Source organism: Melospiza melodia, chromosome 11 (assembly GCF_035770615.1).
Source record: "Melospiza melodia melodia isolate bMelMel2 chromosome 11, bMelMel2.pri, whole genome shotgun sequence".
Classification (NCBI taxonomy): Eukaryota; Metazoa; Chordata; class Aves; order Passeriformes; family Passerellidae; genus Melospiza; species Melospiza melodia.
The window spans coordinates 27,440,595-27,459,758 of NC_086204.1; the positions used below are offsets into that span (position 1 = coordinate 27,440,595).

A 19,164-nucleotide genomic window follows, 5' to 3' on the forward strand; every position below is an offset into this window, starting at 1 on the left:
GAGAGCAACAGAAACTGCTCTGCAGGTTATTCATAGCATCAGTTTCACTAATTTTTACCAAAATACATCCGCATTTGAATGACATATTTATTGGAAGTTCTTCTCAAAGAGAGTTATTGTGGGCATGAGCGAAATGCATTCAGCCATTATATTCTGCAGGCCACGGTTAAATGCCAGACCAGGGCTGAGCTGGGTTTGAAAAGCCTATCTATAAAATCTCCTTCATGTGTCACCAGGACAGGCTGGCTAAAGAGTTTACCAGCTTAATATATTAGCCTAATGCATTAGCTTTTAGCCTAATATTAAAATAACAATAACTGCCAGAGGTACAAACGTTGCGGCCAAGCGGAGAGCGCTTGGAAAACGCAGCCCTCGGAGGGAGCGGGTCATCAGCCAAGAGAAATAAATTACCTTCAGCTCCCAGCACACCAGCTGTGTCTATATCAGCTTAAACTGTCCATGGGCTGGTTTTATCTCCTTGGAAGTGGAGGAGGGCTGGAGGCGCTTGGCTGTCGGGGGCTTCTCTTTGCAGCCTCCTCTGGCGATGGCAATCACCTGCCAGGTCAGGAAGATTTGTCCCCCATCCCTGGGTCTGCCAGTCCTATCTCCCACAAAAAATCTGGCTCCTCTTCTCTCTTCTGCCTCCACATCAAATTCTGGAGGAGTTGGTTGTTGCTTTGCACACCACTGTGCTGTTCTCCAGTTCTGGCACTGGCTCCCTGGGCAGCTCCTGAGATGGAATATTCTTTAGGGAAGTGAAATCAATGCAAAGATCCTTCTCTCTGCTCGTTTTTACAGCCTAAGCACGGGCTGTCATAGAGCGCTGGTATTTAGATGGGCTCCATCGACAAAGGGGCTTTGCACCGTGATGGTTTTATTTGGCACATTAGCACCTCCATGCCAGATCCTCCTCCAGTGGGGGCAAGCCTGCTCAGGATGGGGATGGATTCCTCTCCCTGCCCGTGGAAAGCAGAAAACAACACACACAGCAGGTCCTCTGTGGGACACAAAACTTGGCGATTGTTGCACAAAACTCGGTGGAGACACAAATCTGTCCTGGGAGCTGCCAGCAAGAGCAGCTCCAGCACCCCAAGAATCGCTGCTCCACCTCGCCATAAAACGCTCCGCTGCTTCTGCAGGACACCAGGGGTTCTGCCTCCAGGCCAGGGTTTGCTCGGAGTTTGTGAGCCTGGAACTGCCCTGCAGCGGGTTTGCTGTTTTTGGGGGAAAAGAAAAAAAATCAAACCAATGCAAAGCACACAGCTCTAAGGAGGTAATTTGGCTTTGTTGTGAACCTACCCCTCCTCAAATGCAAAACTTAAGGAATAGAAACCAGCCTAGAAGAATTAAAGTTGAAAATTGCACCTTTGTGTATAAAAAAAGTTGGGATGCTGGGCTTTCTCTTGTCCCTAATTTCTCTCTTTCTCTCCTCATTTTTTAGGAAAATACTGTTCCAGTGAAGGAGGCCAGGACAATAATAGCAATAAAGCTTTCATAGAGTTGATGCAGACAAATAAATGACACGTAGACTTGCAAAATTATGAGAAATTACTTCTTTCCATCTTTGAGATCTCAGTCCCTTGCTGACACCAAAATGTGAATCAAAAACTGAAATAAACTCTTGCTGGGGATATTTTTGTCAGAATTTTGTTCAATTACAGGAAAAAGCCCAAAGATGGCTGCATGCAAAATATAAATGCCTTTATGCATTATAAAGTACTCCAGATCAAGTACTGAAGAATTGCTCTGAAAGAATTAAGAGGAATTTTTTTGGTGGTTGGGTGGGCTTTTTTTTCCCCAAGAACACAACATTTTCTTATTTAAAAAAATTGCTATTTTTCCCAGACCTCAAATTTGAAATGAGACTGGAGTTCTGATTAAAAGTGATGTGAAAGGAAAATGTTCAATTGGATAATGCACTATTAATGTTTTTCTTAAGGGTGTAATGCAGGGGACATTTTAACAGGCTTGTCTTTTTGGGTTTTACTCCCTTTTTTGCAACTCTATTGTTAGGGGGAGTGACAGCAGAAAGAGGCTGTGCAAGGCTTAAATATGGACAGGAAATTTCCCACATGAGGACGGGCAGAAAGATTTGCTGAGGCATCAGAACGTAGCCCTGCTCTCCGGGAAGTGAATGTGAGACCAACACCTTTCAAAGCTTCCAGAAAGGAAGACAGCTCGTGTCTTGTCCCACAACTGGTCACAATCCAAACACTGGGGGATCAAGTAATTTTAAATACCTTTTTCTTTAGCAGTAGCTAAAGCAATAATGAAGTTATTTTGGCTGGATGAACCAGACTTTTGTGAGCAGACCACCTGCTCCAAGGTGGTGGGACCCTGACCAGAAGTTTCTTCAAGGATGGGGAGATTTGGCCACGAATTCTGACACAGGTCTGGGGTTCCCACATCTCCACCAAAGGCCTTTGTGGCCAAATACTCACATTTTTGGACCACAAAGCAACTTGTGGTGCCAAGAAACCTTTCTTCAGGGGAGGTGAGTTAGAAAGAGCTGGTTGTCATGAAATGTTTCTTTTGGAAGAAAACAAGAACAAGTAAAGGGCAAAGCTGAAGTAGTTAATGCAGGACTTCGCATTTGTCTTCTCACCATTAGATTTTGAGCAGACCATGCTAATCCTCTTGAAAGAGTGGGTCAGCAGCTATGGTTTCTCCTTTGAATATGGTCCCACAGAGCTCCTAATTGCTGCCATCCCCCTTACCTGACCCTAAGTTTGGGACAAACTGGTGTTTACCTTCCTTGCACCTCATTTTCCCTGCTGCTAATAAAGGGAAGCAATGACTGCTGCCTGCTTTGATGAAGCCTCCTGTGATCTGCTGGTGAAAAATACAGTGTAAATGCAAGGAATGTAATTATTATTATCACCAAAGAAGCTGCCTGCTGACCTCAGAGCTGATTTATAGATTCATAATTGGTTTAGATCAGAATGGTGATGAGGCAACAAGGCTAAACATGCCACTGCATTCTTGCTATGCCCAATCCAGTCTCGGGGGACAGTAAATACTGCTGTTAACCCACGCTTCAGGACACTGTGACACCTTCACAATCTCCTGAGCTCCACATTCCCCAGTGATGCTGGGATTTGGAAATTCCCAGTCGATACTCATTGTGTCACACAAACCAGGTCAGCTTTCAGCCTGTATTTGCCGCAACGAATTGTGTGCAGACCTCAGGAATGAGAGCCCAGTGCTACTTGACATTTACAGAGAGTGTTTGATTTCAGAGAGAGACTGTGGATAACAGCAGTGAAGAGCCCCTTCCAGCCTGAAAAACAGCTGCTGTTTAATATTATATAATCACTTTTTGCTGCCCTGGAAAGTGGAGGGTGAGGATTCATAGACTGCATCCAGTTAAAATTACAGGAGAAGCCCTCATGGAGCAAAAGCCAAATGGGAGTTTAGCTGTAATTATGGGTCAAACAACTCCTCTTAAGTAAAAAGTGTCCCTATTTAATGATGCGACACAGCATGGCTGTAGGGGATTTGCTTTTCAGCAGTTTTTTTTTCCCTACCTCTCATTCATTAAACTAATCTGGCCAGAAGGAGAACACAACACAGCCATGGGGAGGGCTATAAATCTTCCTGCTTTGGAGCAGAACTCAGGCCCTAAGTAAAGGGAGGTTGGGAAGCCACTTCCTCCATCAACAGGTTGTTCCATAATTATCCTCTCCTGGGCTTTCTCCACCTTCCCCTGCAGCCTGTAACCAGAGTCAAGAGGCAAGATCCTGGGCAGAGTGGACACACCACCAGGCCCCCTCTTTCCCAAGGTTGTGCAATGCCGTGTCTGTTATCAGTGTCCTCAGGATCTTCCCACAGCTGAGACAAAAGGTCTGGGGTTATTTGTAGATGTCTGTAATTTGCAGGGTCCTCCCTTAGTTTGATTTGCTCTTAAATATAGGACTGGGAACTCCTGTGCAGAGTCGTCCCTCTCATTGCTGGATGTTTCCTGTGTGCTGAGCAGTGTGCTGTCAAAACAAATATTCCCCTGCCCCTGTTTACCACCTTCAAGTCTGGCATCTCATACTTCAGGCCTGACTTCTCCCAGCTGCTCATCATCACGATTGCCTGAACAGGAGCTATTAAAGGCTTTTAGCAGTTCTTTCCCCCACCCAGGAAAATGAACCAGATCATTCAGCTTCTTTTTTATTTTAATTTAATTTTTTTTTATGTGAAAATGGTGGTTAGAAATCCACTTAGCCACTGGGTAAGATCGGGATCATCCATGTTAGCTTCCAGCCTTCCCCCTGTAGCCAAACTGGCTCCTGGCTGGTTTCCTTTGCAGATATTTAAAGACTATCCCAGTATTTATCTCTCCTTCCCTTGCTATTTATGTGCTGGATCCTTGAGCTCGTGTTCCAATGAGTTTTCATCACTTTTCCCACGTTTCCGCTTGCTCCCGAGGTTGTGGATGGATGAGGGCACCCCCAGAGAAGCTGTGGATGGCAGGACTGGCACTGTCACATCCTAAAACTTCTCCCAAGGTCCCACACGAGGTGGGGCAGGGGTTTCTCATGGATCCACCTTGCAGTCTCGGCCTCTGCCCCGCTGGCTGTTTCACACCACAGCAGAACCTGCGCGATGGAAACCTGCTGAGCTTAGGGTGAGGGTTTTCTCCTCCTTTAGGACCACAGGCTGTTCTGGACGCATGAGCTGCAAGGGGACAAACCTGACAATTTATCCACCAAGCCACACAGGCCCCTCAAACAGCTCCTTATGTGAAACATGTGCTGCTGGGCCAGGCAGCGAGCTCTCACTTCGGCTCAGCCCCAGCTCCCTCCAACACCCAGAGCCCTCGGACAGCACAGGGGTTTGGGGAAGGAGAGCAGCATTCCTGGAAATCCCATTGCTGCAGGAACACGCTCTTTCTGCTGGCACTTATTTTGACTCTGTTCTGAGTTATTTGCAGGAGGTGAAGGATGTTTTGCTTGACTTTTATCAGATTGTGATGGGCTGCGCAGACGAAGCGCCCGATGATTCATGCTGTTTATGGCAGCAGAGTGTGGGTGCAGCATGAAGGGATCATACTCAGGACTTGGGGTCTCTACAGAAAAGGTTGTTTAGACCTCTTTTGCCCAGTTAGCACCAGCTCCTGATAAAATCTGAAAGAGCAGAGTGCCTGAATAACCTCACAAAACACCACCGGGATTCAGCTTTAGGTGCTTGGCAGATGCTACGCAGCAAAGTAAAGGTGAAACCAGAGCTGGGTGACTTGTGTTACTCCAGGAGTCATTCTAACCCCACCACTTCATTATTGTTGGAATATTTGCTCCCACTTTACCTCCCTGTGTTGCTCCAGGGAGAGGAAATGGGTCGTTCCAACAAAAGCACCTTCCTCAGAGGCTTTAGCAGGGGATGGCCTCACCATTGCTGAGCATCCCCTGAACCCCAGCATGGATTAGCACAGCTCCAGGGCAGAAGGAGACAGGTAATCCCTGCTGAGGCACCCAGAGGCAAGGCCAGGAGGACCAAGCTTTTCCTGAGCTCAGGAGTGACACTCCAGGAAATGTCTCACAGGGTGGTGGTAAGCAAATGCACTTGCACAGCTGCTGTCGGTGAACACGAGCTCACCGCACTTTAAAATAATTAATCTTATTTTTCTACCGTGTCTTGAAGCACTGAAGGAAAGAAAAAATGTGTTCCTTGACTGCTTTGAGGTTGTAAGTGATGTTGCAGTCAAGGACACTTCTCCTGTGATAAGTGTCTGGAGCTATGTGGGGCTGCATTAGATGGGCAAATATATTTGCACAAAAAATGTTTAACATTTCCTAATGGGGATTGTTTGGAATTTCTCACTCCATGGAAAAAAGAAAAAGAAAAAAGGTTAATATTTTGATTTTCTGACTCAATTCAGAGGGAAAGCACACAGTGAAATATTGGAATTTCTCAAGGGAAAAGCCCAAACTCAAGCCTGCCCTAATAATGTGAGGAATAGGGTGGGGAAACCCCAAGCAGTTTTGGTCAGTAGAAACACCAGCAGATTGCCTTCCCCCCCACAAGGTTACCCACCTTGGCTGATAATGCAGATGGGGGGAAATGCCACTGACTCCTGCCACCCTCCCCTGTTTCCTGGAGAGCTCAAAGCCTCCCACCAAAGGTTTTCCATGGGTGGGGCAGGATGACTCCTTTACAGCCAAACCCACCTCCCTGCCCCAGCCTCAACCCACTCCTGCCCACCCTGGCACCTTCATTTTGCCTCTCTTTGTTCTTGAGCTTGTTTTGTGTTCAATAAACCCCCTGATCTCAAGCTGTGCCAAGGGAGATACAGGCTATAATTAAGGAGGAAGTTTTTCACAGAAAGAGTGGTCAAATACTGGAATCATCTACCCAGGGAGGTGGTGGAGTCACCACCCCTCGATGTGTTTAAAAAAAGACTGGATGTGGCACTCGGTGCCATGATCTAGTTGAGGTGTTGGAACATGGGTTGGACTCAATGATCTTAAAGGTCTATTCCAACCCAGAAATTCTGTGATTCTGTGATTGCCTGGCTTTCATCTCTGAAAATGTATATAGTTCCCCTCCTAAAAAAAAATAAAAATAAAGTGCAATGGATGCTGAGAGGACATGAACCACCCAGAAAGGTCACCTCTCTACCACTGTGGGTTCAGGGGTAAGCAGAGCTCTGCCCATGCCATTTCTCCCCCCCATTTCTCCACTTAAGCAAAAATAGCTGCTCATAAATACAACCAAATTGGGAGCAAACGTCCTGAGGCAAACTGGAAGCTCATTACAGGTCCAGTGTTTGTGTTAGGCACCCATTAAAGCACAATGTGTGTTTTTGGGCAGGCTGCTCCCTGCCGGAGCCTCTGGCTGCGAGCAGAGGTGCCAGCCTGGCGAGGGCTGTCCCGCTATGTGCTCACATCCCTCCCAGGGAGCTCTGCCTGCTCCTCCATCACTCTGAGCACTAATCCACGCTGCCCTGGACTCATTTGGCTGGAGACCTGCCCTGCAAGAAAGCTGCTTTCCATGTCTTTGCCCTGAACAGTTAATCCACCTGCTGGGTGCCTAACCCAGAGCTTCGCAGCAAGATAAGACATGCATGGCATAGTGCCTGCAGTAAACTTGCCTGCTTTATTCAAATCTTCCTCCAAGAGCTCAGCCAGGCAATTGTCTTCCTATTTTCATGCCAGTTCAGACAGGGAGCAGGCACACAGTTATTTGAATGTTTTGTCCATAAGAAATAAAAGCGAAGAGGTAAGCCCGTGTTTAGCATCCCTTCCAGCCTGGCAGCACGGGGTGGGTGGAAAACATCCTGCAGCCTTGTGTTCAGCTGGCATTCACTGGTGCCTGTGCAGTTTATTCACCCTCAGCCCAGGGTGCTGCTCTGTGCTCGCTGCAAGGTCACATCTGCATTTCTCTCTGCAGGAATATCAGCTGCAATACAAGAATTTAGCGCAGAGGTAACTTCCAGTTGCTTTGTAGCTCCTCCTTTGGAAAGATGAGGTGGTTTTGAGACAGCTGCGCCGTGTGAGTTTAAAGGTGCCTGTCAATCCTCCTTTCCATGACTTGACCCTGCAGCTTCACATCACCCCAAGGAGTCACCTCCAAACCTCAAGGATTTATGCTAAATGCAGCCTCCCTAACTCACAGTGGCCCAGTTCACCTGCCTAGCAGTGTCCTACCTAATTTATGCCAAGTACAAAGTGATTTATCCCACCTCACACTAGCTTGGAAACGCTGCCCACCCTCAACACTTCTTGGTGAAACTCATCTTACACATTGGACGTTGTTAATGTTCACTTTTAAAAGGGGCTTTTTCAGCAGCTACAGAAAACAAATAATGGGGAGGGTTATTTGCAGTTCAGGGGTACCCTGAGCTCAGAAGTACCCCCAGATCTGGCAGATAAAGGGCCTGACTGAAGGAAGGTGAATTCTTTATTCAAGCCTTTATTTCCCCAGGGCCTGGAAGGTGGAGGGGGTAAGACCCCATAAGGAATCTCCTCTAGAAGAGCATCAGATTAGATCTGACCTACAAGCAGAAGGTGTTCCTACTTAATTGTTTGTTCAAAGGAAAATTGGTCCCCAGCTGGTCCCTCCCCCACTGACTTTGTGTTTACTTGCAGCATTTCTTATGTTCTTGTAGGGGAAGCAAAAAACCTGAGCAAGTTTTAAAGCGAGAAGCATTATTTGTGAGGAAAACCCCTGAAAAGTTTAGTTAACCAGGGTATTCAGCTGTGGGAAAATAGCACAATTTAGTAATAAGAAGCTTCTTTATTTTTTTTTCTTTTTTTTTTTTTTTTTTAATAAATAAAAGGCAAGGAATATGGGGCATGGGAACACAAAAGCAGCTAATAATGAAAGGGAAGTATTAACATATTTTTAACAGTGAGGCCAACGAGCTGCTGGGACAGCTGGCTAAGGGATGTGGTAAATCCCTTTTAATCTGGCACCTCCACACTGAGCCTGGATTTCTTCCTAAAGGACTTGCAGTACCTTGGCCATAGGCTGCAAAGCTAAATCTGAGAGCTGCTGGGTGATTCCTGAGAGAGGCTGGAGCATCATTAATTTGTTGGTGGGCACTGTTGGTGACTCTCAAATGGGTGAGTTGGAACTGCTAAGCCAAACAGGCCCATACTCCCCCCAGATCCACTCAGCTTAGGCTGGCCCTGCTGAAAAGAATTACCTCTCCTGAATTAAGCAGTGTTTTTTCAGCTGCAATCGTCTCATCATTTACAAGCAAAACTTTCATAGACTTTTTCTGGGTTTTATTGTTTTCCCATGGAAAGAAATACCTTGTAAAGAAAAAAAAAATTCCCCATTTCTTTGTTTTAAATGAAAACTTCAACAGGCTTTTCCCTCCCCTAAGCCTTGGTAGTATTCTTCCTTTAATTTAAGCAAGGTTTGTATCAGTTGACATTATACTTGTGCTTACTTGACTTGAGGTAAACACGGTTAATCCTGCTTAAAAATGGACTAAGAATATCTACTCAGTTTAATGAAACGGATTAAAATTTTACCTCATATTAAACATTAACAACTTTTCTTGTTCAGACAAGCCCTGGGAGGCTGGAGTGGTGTTATTAATTTGCCTTCAACATCACCAAAATTTCTTTGAAAATAAGCAAATTATGCACTTGTGCAGAAGGCAGATTCCTTTGAAAGGATGGTGCTCACAGGAGATCTGGCTCCCTTTCTTCTTTGGATAAAAAGAGTTTTTATTCTCTTTTTAACATTTTATTTTCTTTCTGAGTTCCTTATTGAAACAGCACCATTCTTTCTGTTTCGTTCACAGTGTTTCTCCAGGGGAAAGATCAGCCTAGCAAGAATTAAATGCTCCTTTATTTAATTTATATCTCAGGCTGACCTCAGCTCACATGCACTCACACCACACACCTGGAAATGGAGATGTCAAAGCATGGTGGGAAAGACCAGCTTTTCACACCGGTTCCTGTACAAATGCACAGATGGCTTTGTTTCAATTTATTCATTTTTCAGGTGGGAAAGAGAAGCCACATTTTATTTCAAGTTTTGGTATATTTTGAATCATTTCAAAGACCTCGGGAGCGAGCTGAATCCGCCACAATTCCCATTCATCCCATCCGTGGATGCCTGTGTACACAGTTTGGTGTTTTGGTGGTTCTGTTCCTCAGCTTTCTGCTGACACGTGGAAACACTAAAAGGAGTTTTTCCTCAATAGCAGCCCATTGTTCCTGCTAGTTATGAACCCTCTGCACAAAGATCAAACTCGGCAGAGTTCAGGCCTTCAGACACCTCAGCCTTTTGCCACCAGCGCTGAATGACCGGGTACTCCACCAAAACGCAGCTCTGAGAGTGACCTGATGCGAAATTGGGATAAAAAATAAATAAATAAAGAAGCCAAGACGGTTATTTTCTGGGTTCAAGACAAGAATTAAACGCTCCACCAGGCCACAGCACTATATATTAAAAGCAGAGCTGCCTGCGAGGTGCCGTCACGGTGGCAGGAACTCGCAGAACGAGACTTTCTAAGGAAACTGGGAGATGATCCCGGGGACTTCGCTCCCTTCTAGCTACAGATAGGATGGGGCGTGGATTCATCACAACCAGTCGGATCATTATTACCCAAACACACACATAGGTGTAGTCTGTGCCCCGAGGAAATTGTAACTCGAGACAAGCTAATGCAGGCACTCCTGCGCCGGCTGGTGCCAGTGGGGGTGGCGTGCAAAGGTGATAATTGAAAGTTGTTGGGTTTTGGGGTTTGTTTGTGTGTCTTTTTCCCCCCAGTCTGAGTCAACAGGAGGTTATTTTCTACCTTCTGCTTCCTCCAGTGAAGGTGACAGCTTGTGTTGGTTTTGCTGGGTAATCCAAGCAGTCAGGGCTGTGCCCAGAGCATCACCTGGCACCAAGGGAACGAGGGTAGGAACGTCTGGAGGAGATGGGCAGTAGCTCCTATCTGAGGGCAGGTGCATGGACCATGTTTACAGAAGCCAGGAGGCAAGTGATTCACTTCATTCCTAAAAATCTGAACCTCTGATCTGGTGTCCAGAGGAAAAGGTAAACACAAGGGAGGAATCACTTGCCTTTTGAGAGAACAGTGGATGAAGGGTGTGTTAAGGCAAAGATGGAGGGGGGAAAATGCAGCTGAAGTGCGGTGCTGGCTCCAGGGACAGAGGTGCTGCACCCCAGCCATGGATGTGGGCTTGACACCAGCCCTCCTGTGCAGCAGGACCTCAGCCCAACACATCCTCTGGCTCCATGGATAAGCGTTGGTTTCGGCTTTACCAGGAGCTGGGTGAAACCTTCGGACACCCAAAACAAGGCAGGCTTGGAGCATGAGAAAAACAGGTCTCTGCTTGTGGGGCGAATCTCCTCCCTCCCCCTCCCTTGATTGAGAGCTTCATATCCGAAAATCATTGAGCAGAAGTACAACAGCTCCAGCCTCTGCAGGCTGCCAAGGCATTCTTGCTGAGTGAAGCTGTTTAGGTGCACCCAGACACGGCCGGACCTGGGGCTTTCGTAAACCTCCCTTCCCCTGGAACAAAAGACCTGCTCCCATGGCAGTCAGGTGCACACACCGATCCCTGCCTTTGAAAACGTGTTCAACCGGTCCCAGTGCAAAAAAAGACAGGTTTGACCAGAACGTCCCCTTGTGCAGAGAGGCTCTGCCAGCATCAAAGGCAGACAGCTGGGTGCTCCGCAGCCCCTGATTAGCATCAGCATGAGCAGAGCCCGGTGTTTGCAGCACTAAAGGCCACAAGCAGCACCCAGCCCCGGGCTCCAGCAACATGTCTTGTTTGCATGAATGCATCTGGGTTTGAGCACTGTCTGTCTCCTTGGGAGAGCTGCAGAGAGAGGGAGCATGCAAACCCCAAAGTGTCCTGGCTGCTCAGCATCCCAGCAGGAAGGACCAAGCAGCACAGCAATGCAAGCTCCATCTGCACCTGCAGACACTGCAGAGAGTGGTGGCCTCAGGATGCCAGCGCTCATGTGGATTTGGGTTTGGGTATTTTTCCATTTCACCTATTTATTTTCTGTTCCTTCCTGCTCTCAGGAAGCTGTGGCAGTAGATACATCTTGTCACCACACTCATGGTTTGCAGTACCTACAACTGTGCTCCTTTGGCTTTCACTTCTCTGTGGGGTTTCCCTGAAATGCTCATTTAAAATCAGTCCTTATTCCTCCTGTAGCACTGGAATGTTCCTCTGTGCTTGGCTAGCCCAGAGATCTCCGTGGACCTTGCCTTTTTCCACCCATGCTGCCAGAACTGATCACTTCTCTTAGTCCCTAGGCAGTGAGTAGGGGTGAGCCCCAGCAAAGTTCCACCGAGTTGTGCAAAGCTGCCCTTACCCTCCCCAGGATGGGATGGAGTGGGACAGCACAGGAGAGGCGGGCAGGAAGCAGAGGAGGAAACAACTGTCGCTCAACCATCCACACATAGGACTTGGCACTGCTGATGCTCAGCCCTACATTATAGAGTTCAACCCTGTTGGTTTATCCATGGCCTTTTCTCCCTCTTTCCAGGCTGACCCACACATCCTGAGTGAGATCCCATGACTTGACAGCCCTGCTGCCCGGGCTCTTATCACCTCCTGTTCCGCTTCCCCTCTGACCCTTCTCCAAGCCCTCCTCTTTCCCCCAGACATCTGTATTCCTGCCTTTTTCCAAGTAGCTGGGGTTAAGATGCAAGCAAACACTTTCCTGAGCCTGGTGCTTGCTGCACTGGGGCTGGCTCTGCACAGGGAGGGTTCCACAGGCAGGCACAGCAGCGTTTCCTCCTCCCGTGGGGGTTACTTACACCCAGGCAATGCATTTGGGAGATAAACTGGGGATTAAGAGCCTGTCCTCACAGCCACTGCCCCGAAGCTGAAGTCTCACCTCTGCAACACACTCAACCTCCGAACACTCAGGCTCAGATCACACGTGGCACCATGAAAACGCCCTTTGCATTTGGGACAGGTGCGGGTTTACGAAGTTTTTCCACGCGTAATAAAATTTTACTCCTAATTAGGATAATAATAGCAAGTGCTAGCTCAGTTCTGCTGGCTTAATTTCCACCTGCTCTTTCTCTGCAGTTTGATGTGGTATTTGCTTCCTGTCATGCATTCTTGCATATTATTTCTGTGCCGTGTTATCTCGCTGATGTGGTTCGCTCAAGGAGTGGTCGAAACGCGGCTCTGACCGTGTGTCACCACCAACAAGTTCATTTGCCTCTGTAGGAGGAGGAAAATAACAATAATAAAAAATAAAAACAATAATAAAAAAATAAAAACAGTAATAAAAAATCCAGGCTGCCTCATAACTGTGTGCTGAGCACATGTGCCTCTCTGAGCACATGTTGTTGTGAGATTTTTTTTCTTTTTTCTTCTTTCCCCTCCCATCTACATTTGCAACCCAGCAAGCTGCAAGAGTTTGGTTCAGCTGCCAAGTGCCTGCTTTTCATGGGAAAGGTGTTGGTGCAGAGCACAGCTGGGAGCCCTCCTAGGCCAGGGATTGTCCAGGAAGACCAGCAGCTGAGCTGTGGCTCTTCAGATTTTATTTTACTTCCAAAACATTTCTTTAAAGCTCATAAGATTGTTAAAGTAAAACGGGTGCTTTAAGTAAAATGATATTTGCTTTAAGACTGGACATTGAAAAGAGAAGATCCATGCAAACCCACAAGTGCCCCCAAGCCAGGAGCTGGTGGGACCTTCTCATCCCTCCCATCAAAAATGGCATCTGGTCCTTTTTATCCAGCTGCTCTTCTGTACCATCACATCCCCAAATGCCACCCAACATCCACATCACACTTCCAACTGTCCCACTGGGCAAGGACCCTCTTTTTCCATCAAGGAAAGGGCAACCCAAAGACAGAATGCATCTTGCACCAGGATGTTTAGTTGTGTTATGAGCTTTTATTTAAAAAGCACATTTATACAGCAATAATTTCGCAGATACAAACTTCAATTTTGTATTCTACAAAAGTCTTTGAATATTCTTCTCTTTACAAAATGGAACATTACAAAAATACAGACAATTTAATATGTTTTTTTTTATACAAATGTCTCTAATTGTAGTTATTTTCATTAAAATATTACTACCACAGAACTACAATATTTTAGTCGACTATAAAAAAATTAATTCAATGCTTTTTTAAGCAGCAAAATGTAAATAACACAGGTCAGGACACAGTTTATAGTCATAGTGGATATATCTAAAATTGTTTCAGAAATAATATTTTACATAGTTAATTTTTAAGGTTTTATACATTATTTATATAATATTTATAATATAAAAAAAATCATAGCTTGCTATAAGTTGAAATGATAGGACGGATTCTGTGAGAAGGATGTGCAAATGGCCGTTCTGCGTGTTCTGCGGGATCCCTTTGCAAATGCGCTTCGTGGAAGGGCTGCAAACCAAGCACCTGTGGCTTCTGGGCAAAAAAAAAAAAAATGCCATCATCACACCCAAGAGAGGCACAGCTGATTTCCCACTGGAGTGACCCAGCGGAGCACAGGGCCTGGTACTGCCATGGCGCACCCTGGGGTGGCCAGGGAGGAGGAGGAGGATGAGGAGGAGAGGAGGGGATGCACAAACCGACTGACACCCAGGCCGGGACGTGCCGCCCAGCAGCCCGTCCCAAAACTGAAGAATAAAAGTTTCCCCAGGACTCAGCCCCGGGGTCGTAGTGCGAACTGAACGAGTCTTCGGCGCAAACCGCGGCTCCCGTGCATGGAACCTGCTGGGATTTTTCTCTGGGGGAAATGGGATGGCTGGGAAGTGGAGGATGCTCTTTTCATTTAGGGAGGCTCGGGTGGGATGAGCCCTCGGCAGGGAGCGAGCGGGGAGGAGGAAATGTGGCTTCTCTGTGCGGAGGAAGGAGATCTCCGGCCTCACTGCGCGTCTCGGGCCGCTCGTTAAAGGCGTGTAGTGTGAGCAGAGAGAGCAGAGACCCTTCGGAGACCTTGGACTGGGCAAGCTTCTTCTAAATTAAGTCACAGTATGGAAGAGAAGAGGCAAAAATAAACTAGGATCAAGAAGAGAAAAAAGCAACTCTTATGAACCAATCCCAGGTCTTGACTCAGTGCTGTTGCTCATACGTAGTGCTATACAACTTAGTCGTGAGTTGGTTTTTTTTTCTCGCAGGCATTGGAAATCTTCGTAGTCAGAAAAAAACCTAGGATGGCCAGCTTTCCAAAAACCCCTTAGTGTTCACTGGGCTGGGAACAATTTGGCGTTCACTACAACATGAACACTCAAACCAATTGCACATCCAGAACTCCGGCACCTCTCTTTGTTTGTTCGGCTTTTTGTGTAGTGTGGGTTTTGTTTTTCTCCTTTGTCATTGTCACCTTTGCCTTAGTTGACCACCACCACCCCTTTCATCCAAATGTCGCAAGTTGAAAAGACCACAGAGTAAGACTTTACTGGTCGGGCAAGAAAGTCTCTCCCTACATTCTACTGTCTGATGAGATTTGAGAGCAGCAGGTAGTTGCTGTCAGCAGTCACTTTTTTTTGCAAAAAAAAAAAAAAGTTTAAAATACAACACCCATCTGATTCCTCGAAGTTTTACACCATGTTGTGATGATTATTCCTCTCAATGATGTCCACAGGTGAAAGGATCTCCTTCCGGATGGGAGGTGGAAGCAGGCAAGTCTTTGTCTTGGGCTTGAAGAGATCTGAGACGTAAAACACCTGCAGGAGTAAGTGGAAAAGGCAAACTTAGCCACCGTGGGTGACGGTTTGCTCAAAAAGCTGGTTTACAGAATATATACACATCTTTAGGCTGCAAAAATAGCACTTTTTGAATGCCTGCCTGTAACAGCTGTGAAATCCCAAGTGCCTGCTACCACCTTTCTGTACAGCAGAGTAAAAGGCTCAGACCTCACAAAACTGTAAAAACATGAGAGGACAACTTGATTTCTCACTGCGTCATCACCAAGTGCAACACCCAGACCTCTGCTGAATGGGTTGAAAAGCCAGGAAACAGATCCACGGCCTGCACTCCAATAAAATAACAAAGGTCTCCAAAGGGCTGGCCTGACTCATCCTGGAGTCAGTGAAACAATTCATTCAGACAGACATCAGGTAGGCAATTAAAAGCTTTCAAGTTAAAACTGTGTTAAAAGCTATCAGCAGTGAGTCAATGGCGAGCCATGCTCCTCATGCCCCACCAAGGCACCAGTACAGAGCTGGGGTCTGGTGGAAGCCAAAGGCTAAGGAGAGGAGAATCTATTCTTGACTCCTTCTTCCTAATTGTCCCGTGATGTAACCCCTCTCCGGGATGTGAAAAAGCCAGTGCCTGGCAATTTCGGAAGGCAGCAACACAATAAGAAACAAAGTGCTGGGAGGAAACTTCCACATCCTCCTTTGGCAGTAGCACGAAGCTTATCAGTCCTCCAGGACCGGGACACTTTCACCCTTGCCAAAGCTCAGCCCTGTGCCAGAAGGGAAAAGAGTCAGACAGCACAGATCCTCTGGATGGAGCTAGAAGCGGCAAGGATTCACCATTTTGTCACCTCGTGCCACAGCCCTGAACTTCTGTCCTGCCACTGACTGTCCCTGCCAGCCCAAGTTTGACAGCTCATCTCAGAAAGCCTTAAACCCCAATAATCACAACTGAAGCCATGGGTCTGCTGAGCTGAAATCTCAGGATGAGCAGCACATGGATGTAGCAATCAGCAGTACATTTGTTTCTTCTCTCACACCACTCAAATGCTACATTTAATCACCCAGATAAATCAGGGGAAAAAGTAATTCCAAGGTGTTTAAAGAAATAATATTAGATTATGACTTCCAGGCTGAGTAACACAGGGAGAAAGCAAAGGTTTGGTCTACCTGCATCTCCACATTTTCTAACCACCCAGAGCCTTGTGCAGCAGGTCAAGTTGTCCTTGCAAACAACTTTTGCAAGCCCCTATCAGCAGAGCAGATAAGGCTCAAGCTGGACAGAGAGCAAAGCTGCTGCACACAGCAATTTACTCCTACAGCTCTAACCAGGGATGAAGGAGGCTGGTGCTGCTTTGTGCGAAGGCAGAGAAGGAGCTGAGGTACAAAACAGTTCTCTCCTCAATATATGTGCTGGTTGCTGGCTGTTTGGTTGTGTAACAGAGCTGATAAAGTTGTTTACAGGGCATCCAAGTGGCAGCCTTTGTAGGTTTGGGTAAATAACAGGATCCAGCTGATGCTCCCAAGGATCACAAGCTGGAGTCTGGCCCCTTGCTGCAGCATCCCAGTGTAAAACTACATTGAACTGCTCTGGCACTGGTTTTCTTTTGGGCTGTTGATAACTGCAAACCCCCCATTTGTCTGGTTTGGTGCATTTCTGGTGCCATCTTGCTCATTCGTCCACCTCTGAGAGCTGGATTCAATCAAAAAGGTGTCCAACTTTGCACCAAGATAGCCATGACAAATCAATTTATGGGAGGGGATTGCTGAGTGCAAGAAGCATCTGGGGAGTGCTTTGAGTCTGGTCCTTATTTTTGACAGGAATGAGTTATGGTGGACTGTCATCCTGGGTATTTTTGCTTTTACTGTGCTGCTTTTCAGGTTTCATTGAAAGGCTGGTTAAGGGGTTTCATTTCTCTTTAAACTGTATTTCACTTTAACATGGCTGGAGGTTATATAAACATTTATAGGAATCATGAAACTTGATCTTTGGGGGTTAAAAGTGTGTTAAATCCTCCTAATGCTTGAACTGTTTAACACAAAAAAGGACTAATAAACGTGCTAAGTTTTTCACTTGGATTAGCTCCATTTCCTGTAGAAGGTGCTCTCCACCCATAAAGAAAACTTGATGGGAGAAGACTGAGAGCATTTTAAGCCAATATCTCACATTTCCACTTAACAATTCCTATTACTTTTCATCCTATTGAAGCAATTTTTAATCATATACAGAGAGGTTAAAACAACTCCTCTGAGCTAACCAGAGCAACCCTGGGAGCATGTCCTCCTGACATCTCCCCTTCTCCCTCTCCCTCAGATGAGACATAAACCACACAACACACAGCAAGCTGCCTGCAAGGCGCAGAGAAACTATTTCTATTTGAGAAATCCTCGTTGTATTTCACCCTGGCTCCATCTCTGAATGTTTCATCAGCTGGAAGTGCTTGACATTAATGTCTTCTGCTTGTTATTTCAGGCACTGAAAGACAAACGTGTCTGCTGCAGCACGACCTGGGTTGAAGCTTGGGCAGCCTTTGGAGATGAAATCCACAATTGGTTTCTACTGAAAATTATGGCCTGATAACTGTGGTGTTTTTACAGCTCTTGCCTATCACCAGGGTGGACCCTGAAGGCTTTGCTGGGGGAAGGGGTGGCTGGGAGCACCCAGGGTGGGAGGTGAGGAGTCTCCAGGTCCCTCAATTTCAGAGCAGCCTGTGCAGGAGAGCTGGGCAAGAACGCCCAGGACATACCAGGAATTTCAGCAAAAAGCTGCTAAACTGCTCCTTCAGTGCAAACTCTAGGGTGTTTTGGGATGACTCTTCCTCTTGTCCCTTGCTGCAACCTCCCAAAATGGAGGAAAATCTGCCAGGCCCTACTAGGCAAAGACTCCCGCCAGCAAAGCCAGGTTCTGGAGAATAGATGGTTCTCTGCAGGGTGATGGAATGGGATAAGGGCTGGGCTCAAACCCTGCCCTGAGTCCTAAGCTGAAGCCTGAGATGTTCCAGGTTACTAAGCCATTCCTGCAAAGCATTTAGACACAACTGCCCCTTTTACCAGTGGGCTGGGACAGCAGCTCAGACTCTCAAACCTGAGCCTGCCTGGGAAACTCCAGGCAGCTGCTTCCTATGACACAGGAAAACTATCCCAGCCCTGCCACAGCCTCCCCTTCCCAGCACAGCTCCCAGCTGCCGGAGGGCTGGGAGGGGACAGCCAGGCCTGCTGCTCTCTGTCCCAGCCAGGAAGCATCCGGACACCCATCCCAAGCTCCATCCGGAGAGCTATTGTCCTTCTGGAACCACTGCTGGGACCCAGGGATGCACTGCCTGCTCCCCACTCCCCTGCCACACTGTGCCTGATAGCCCACTTCCCACCACAAAGGCTTCTCCCACCATCCCCTCGGGATCTGCCAGCCCTGCATGGGACGTGGGCACCAGGCAAAGGCAGAACCCAACAGCTACTGCTCACGGAGTTAATAATACTCCATGAAAATGTCCCAACAATGACATTTTTGTTTTGGCTTTGGAATATTATCAATGAGTGGGAAGTACATAAATAACCTATTTTCTCTCCCTGCAAAATGTAATATTGGTGGACTGAACTCCTTGTTCCCAAGGCTGATTTACTTTTAGAACAGTAAAAAAAAAAAAAAAAAAAAAAAACAAAAACCAAACAAAAAAAAACCCACAAAAAGTGGTGAGCTATTAAAATCTTGCTTTTGGGGAGTTAACACAGACACAAAGAACTACCACAGCCCCCAGCTCCTTTGTGTTTGTCTGAGGCAGCTGCCTGACCAGGTTCCCCCCCATCCTGCCAACTTAAAACATCTTCACGTGTCACTTTGAATTATATGGCTGTGCAATCATGTCACCCTTTGGAGAGCAAGTGCCACAAGAACCAGCCCAGCAGCTGAAGAGAAATGGGCACAGCTTTTGTGGGCCCCTTTTTCAAGAGCCCTTTAGACCCCCGAAAATCTATCAGCCATCAGCCACCTCCCCATGTCAAGCAGACACCAGTTTGTGGAAGGATTGTGTGTGGAAGAGCCATAATGCCAAGCACTCCAGACTCTCTGCTCAGCTCCTGGTGGAA

General features: G+C 46.8%; 1 protein-coding gene across 1 annotated transcript in view; it reads right to left on the reverse strand.

The window, feature by feature from the left end:
* Window positions 1-13,309: 13,309 nt before the first annotated feature.
* Window positions 13,310-19,164, reverse strand: part of PLPP3 (phospholipid phosphatase 3) — a 44,769-nt gene continuing 38,914 nt past the window's right edge. The window contains exon 6 of the mRNA XM_063166173.1: window positions 13,310-15,108. Within this exon, the coding sequence (XP_063022243.1) occupies window positions 14,983-15,108 (126 nt within the window). The 3' untranslated portion in view covers window positions 13,310-14,982. The remainder of the gene's footprint in view (window positions 15,109-19,164) is intronic.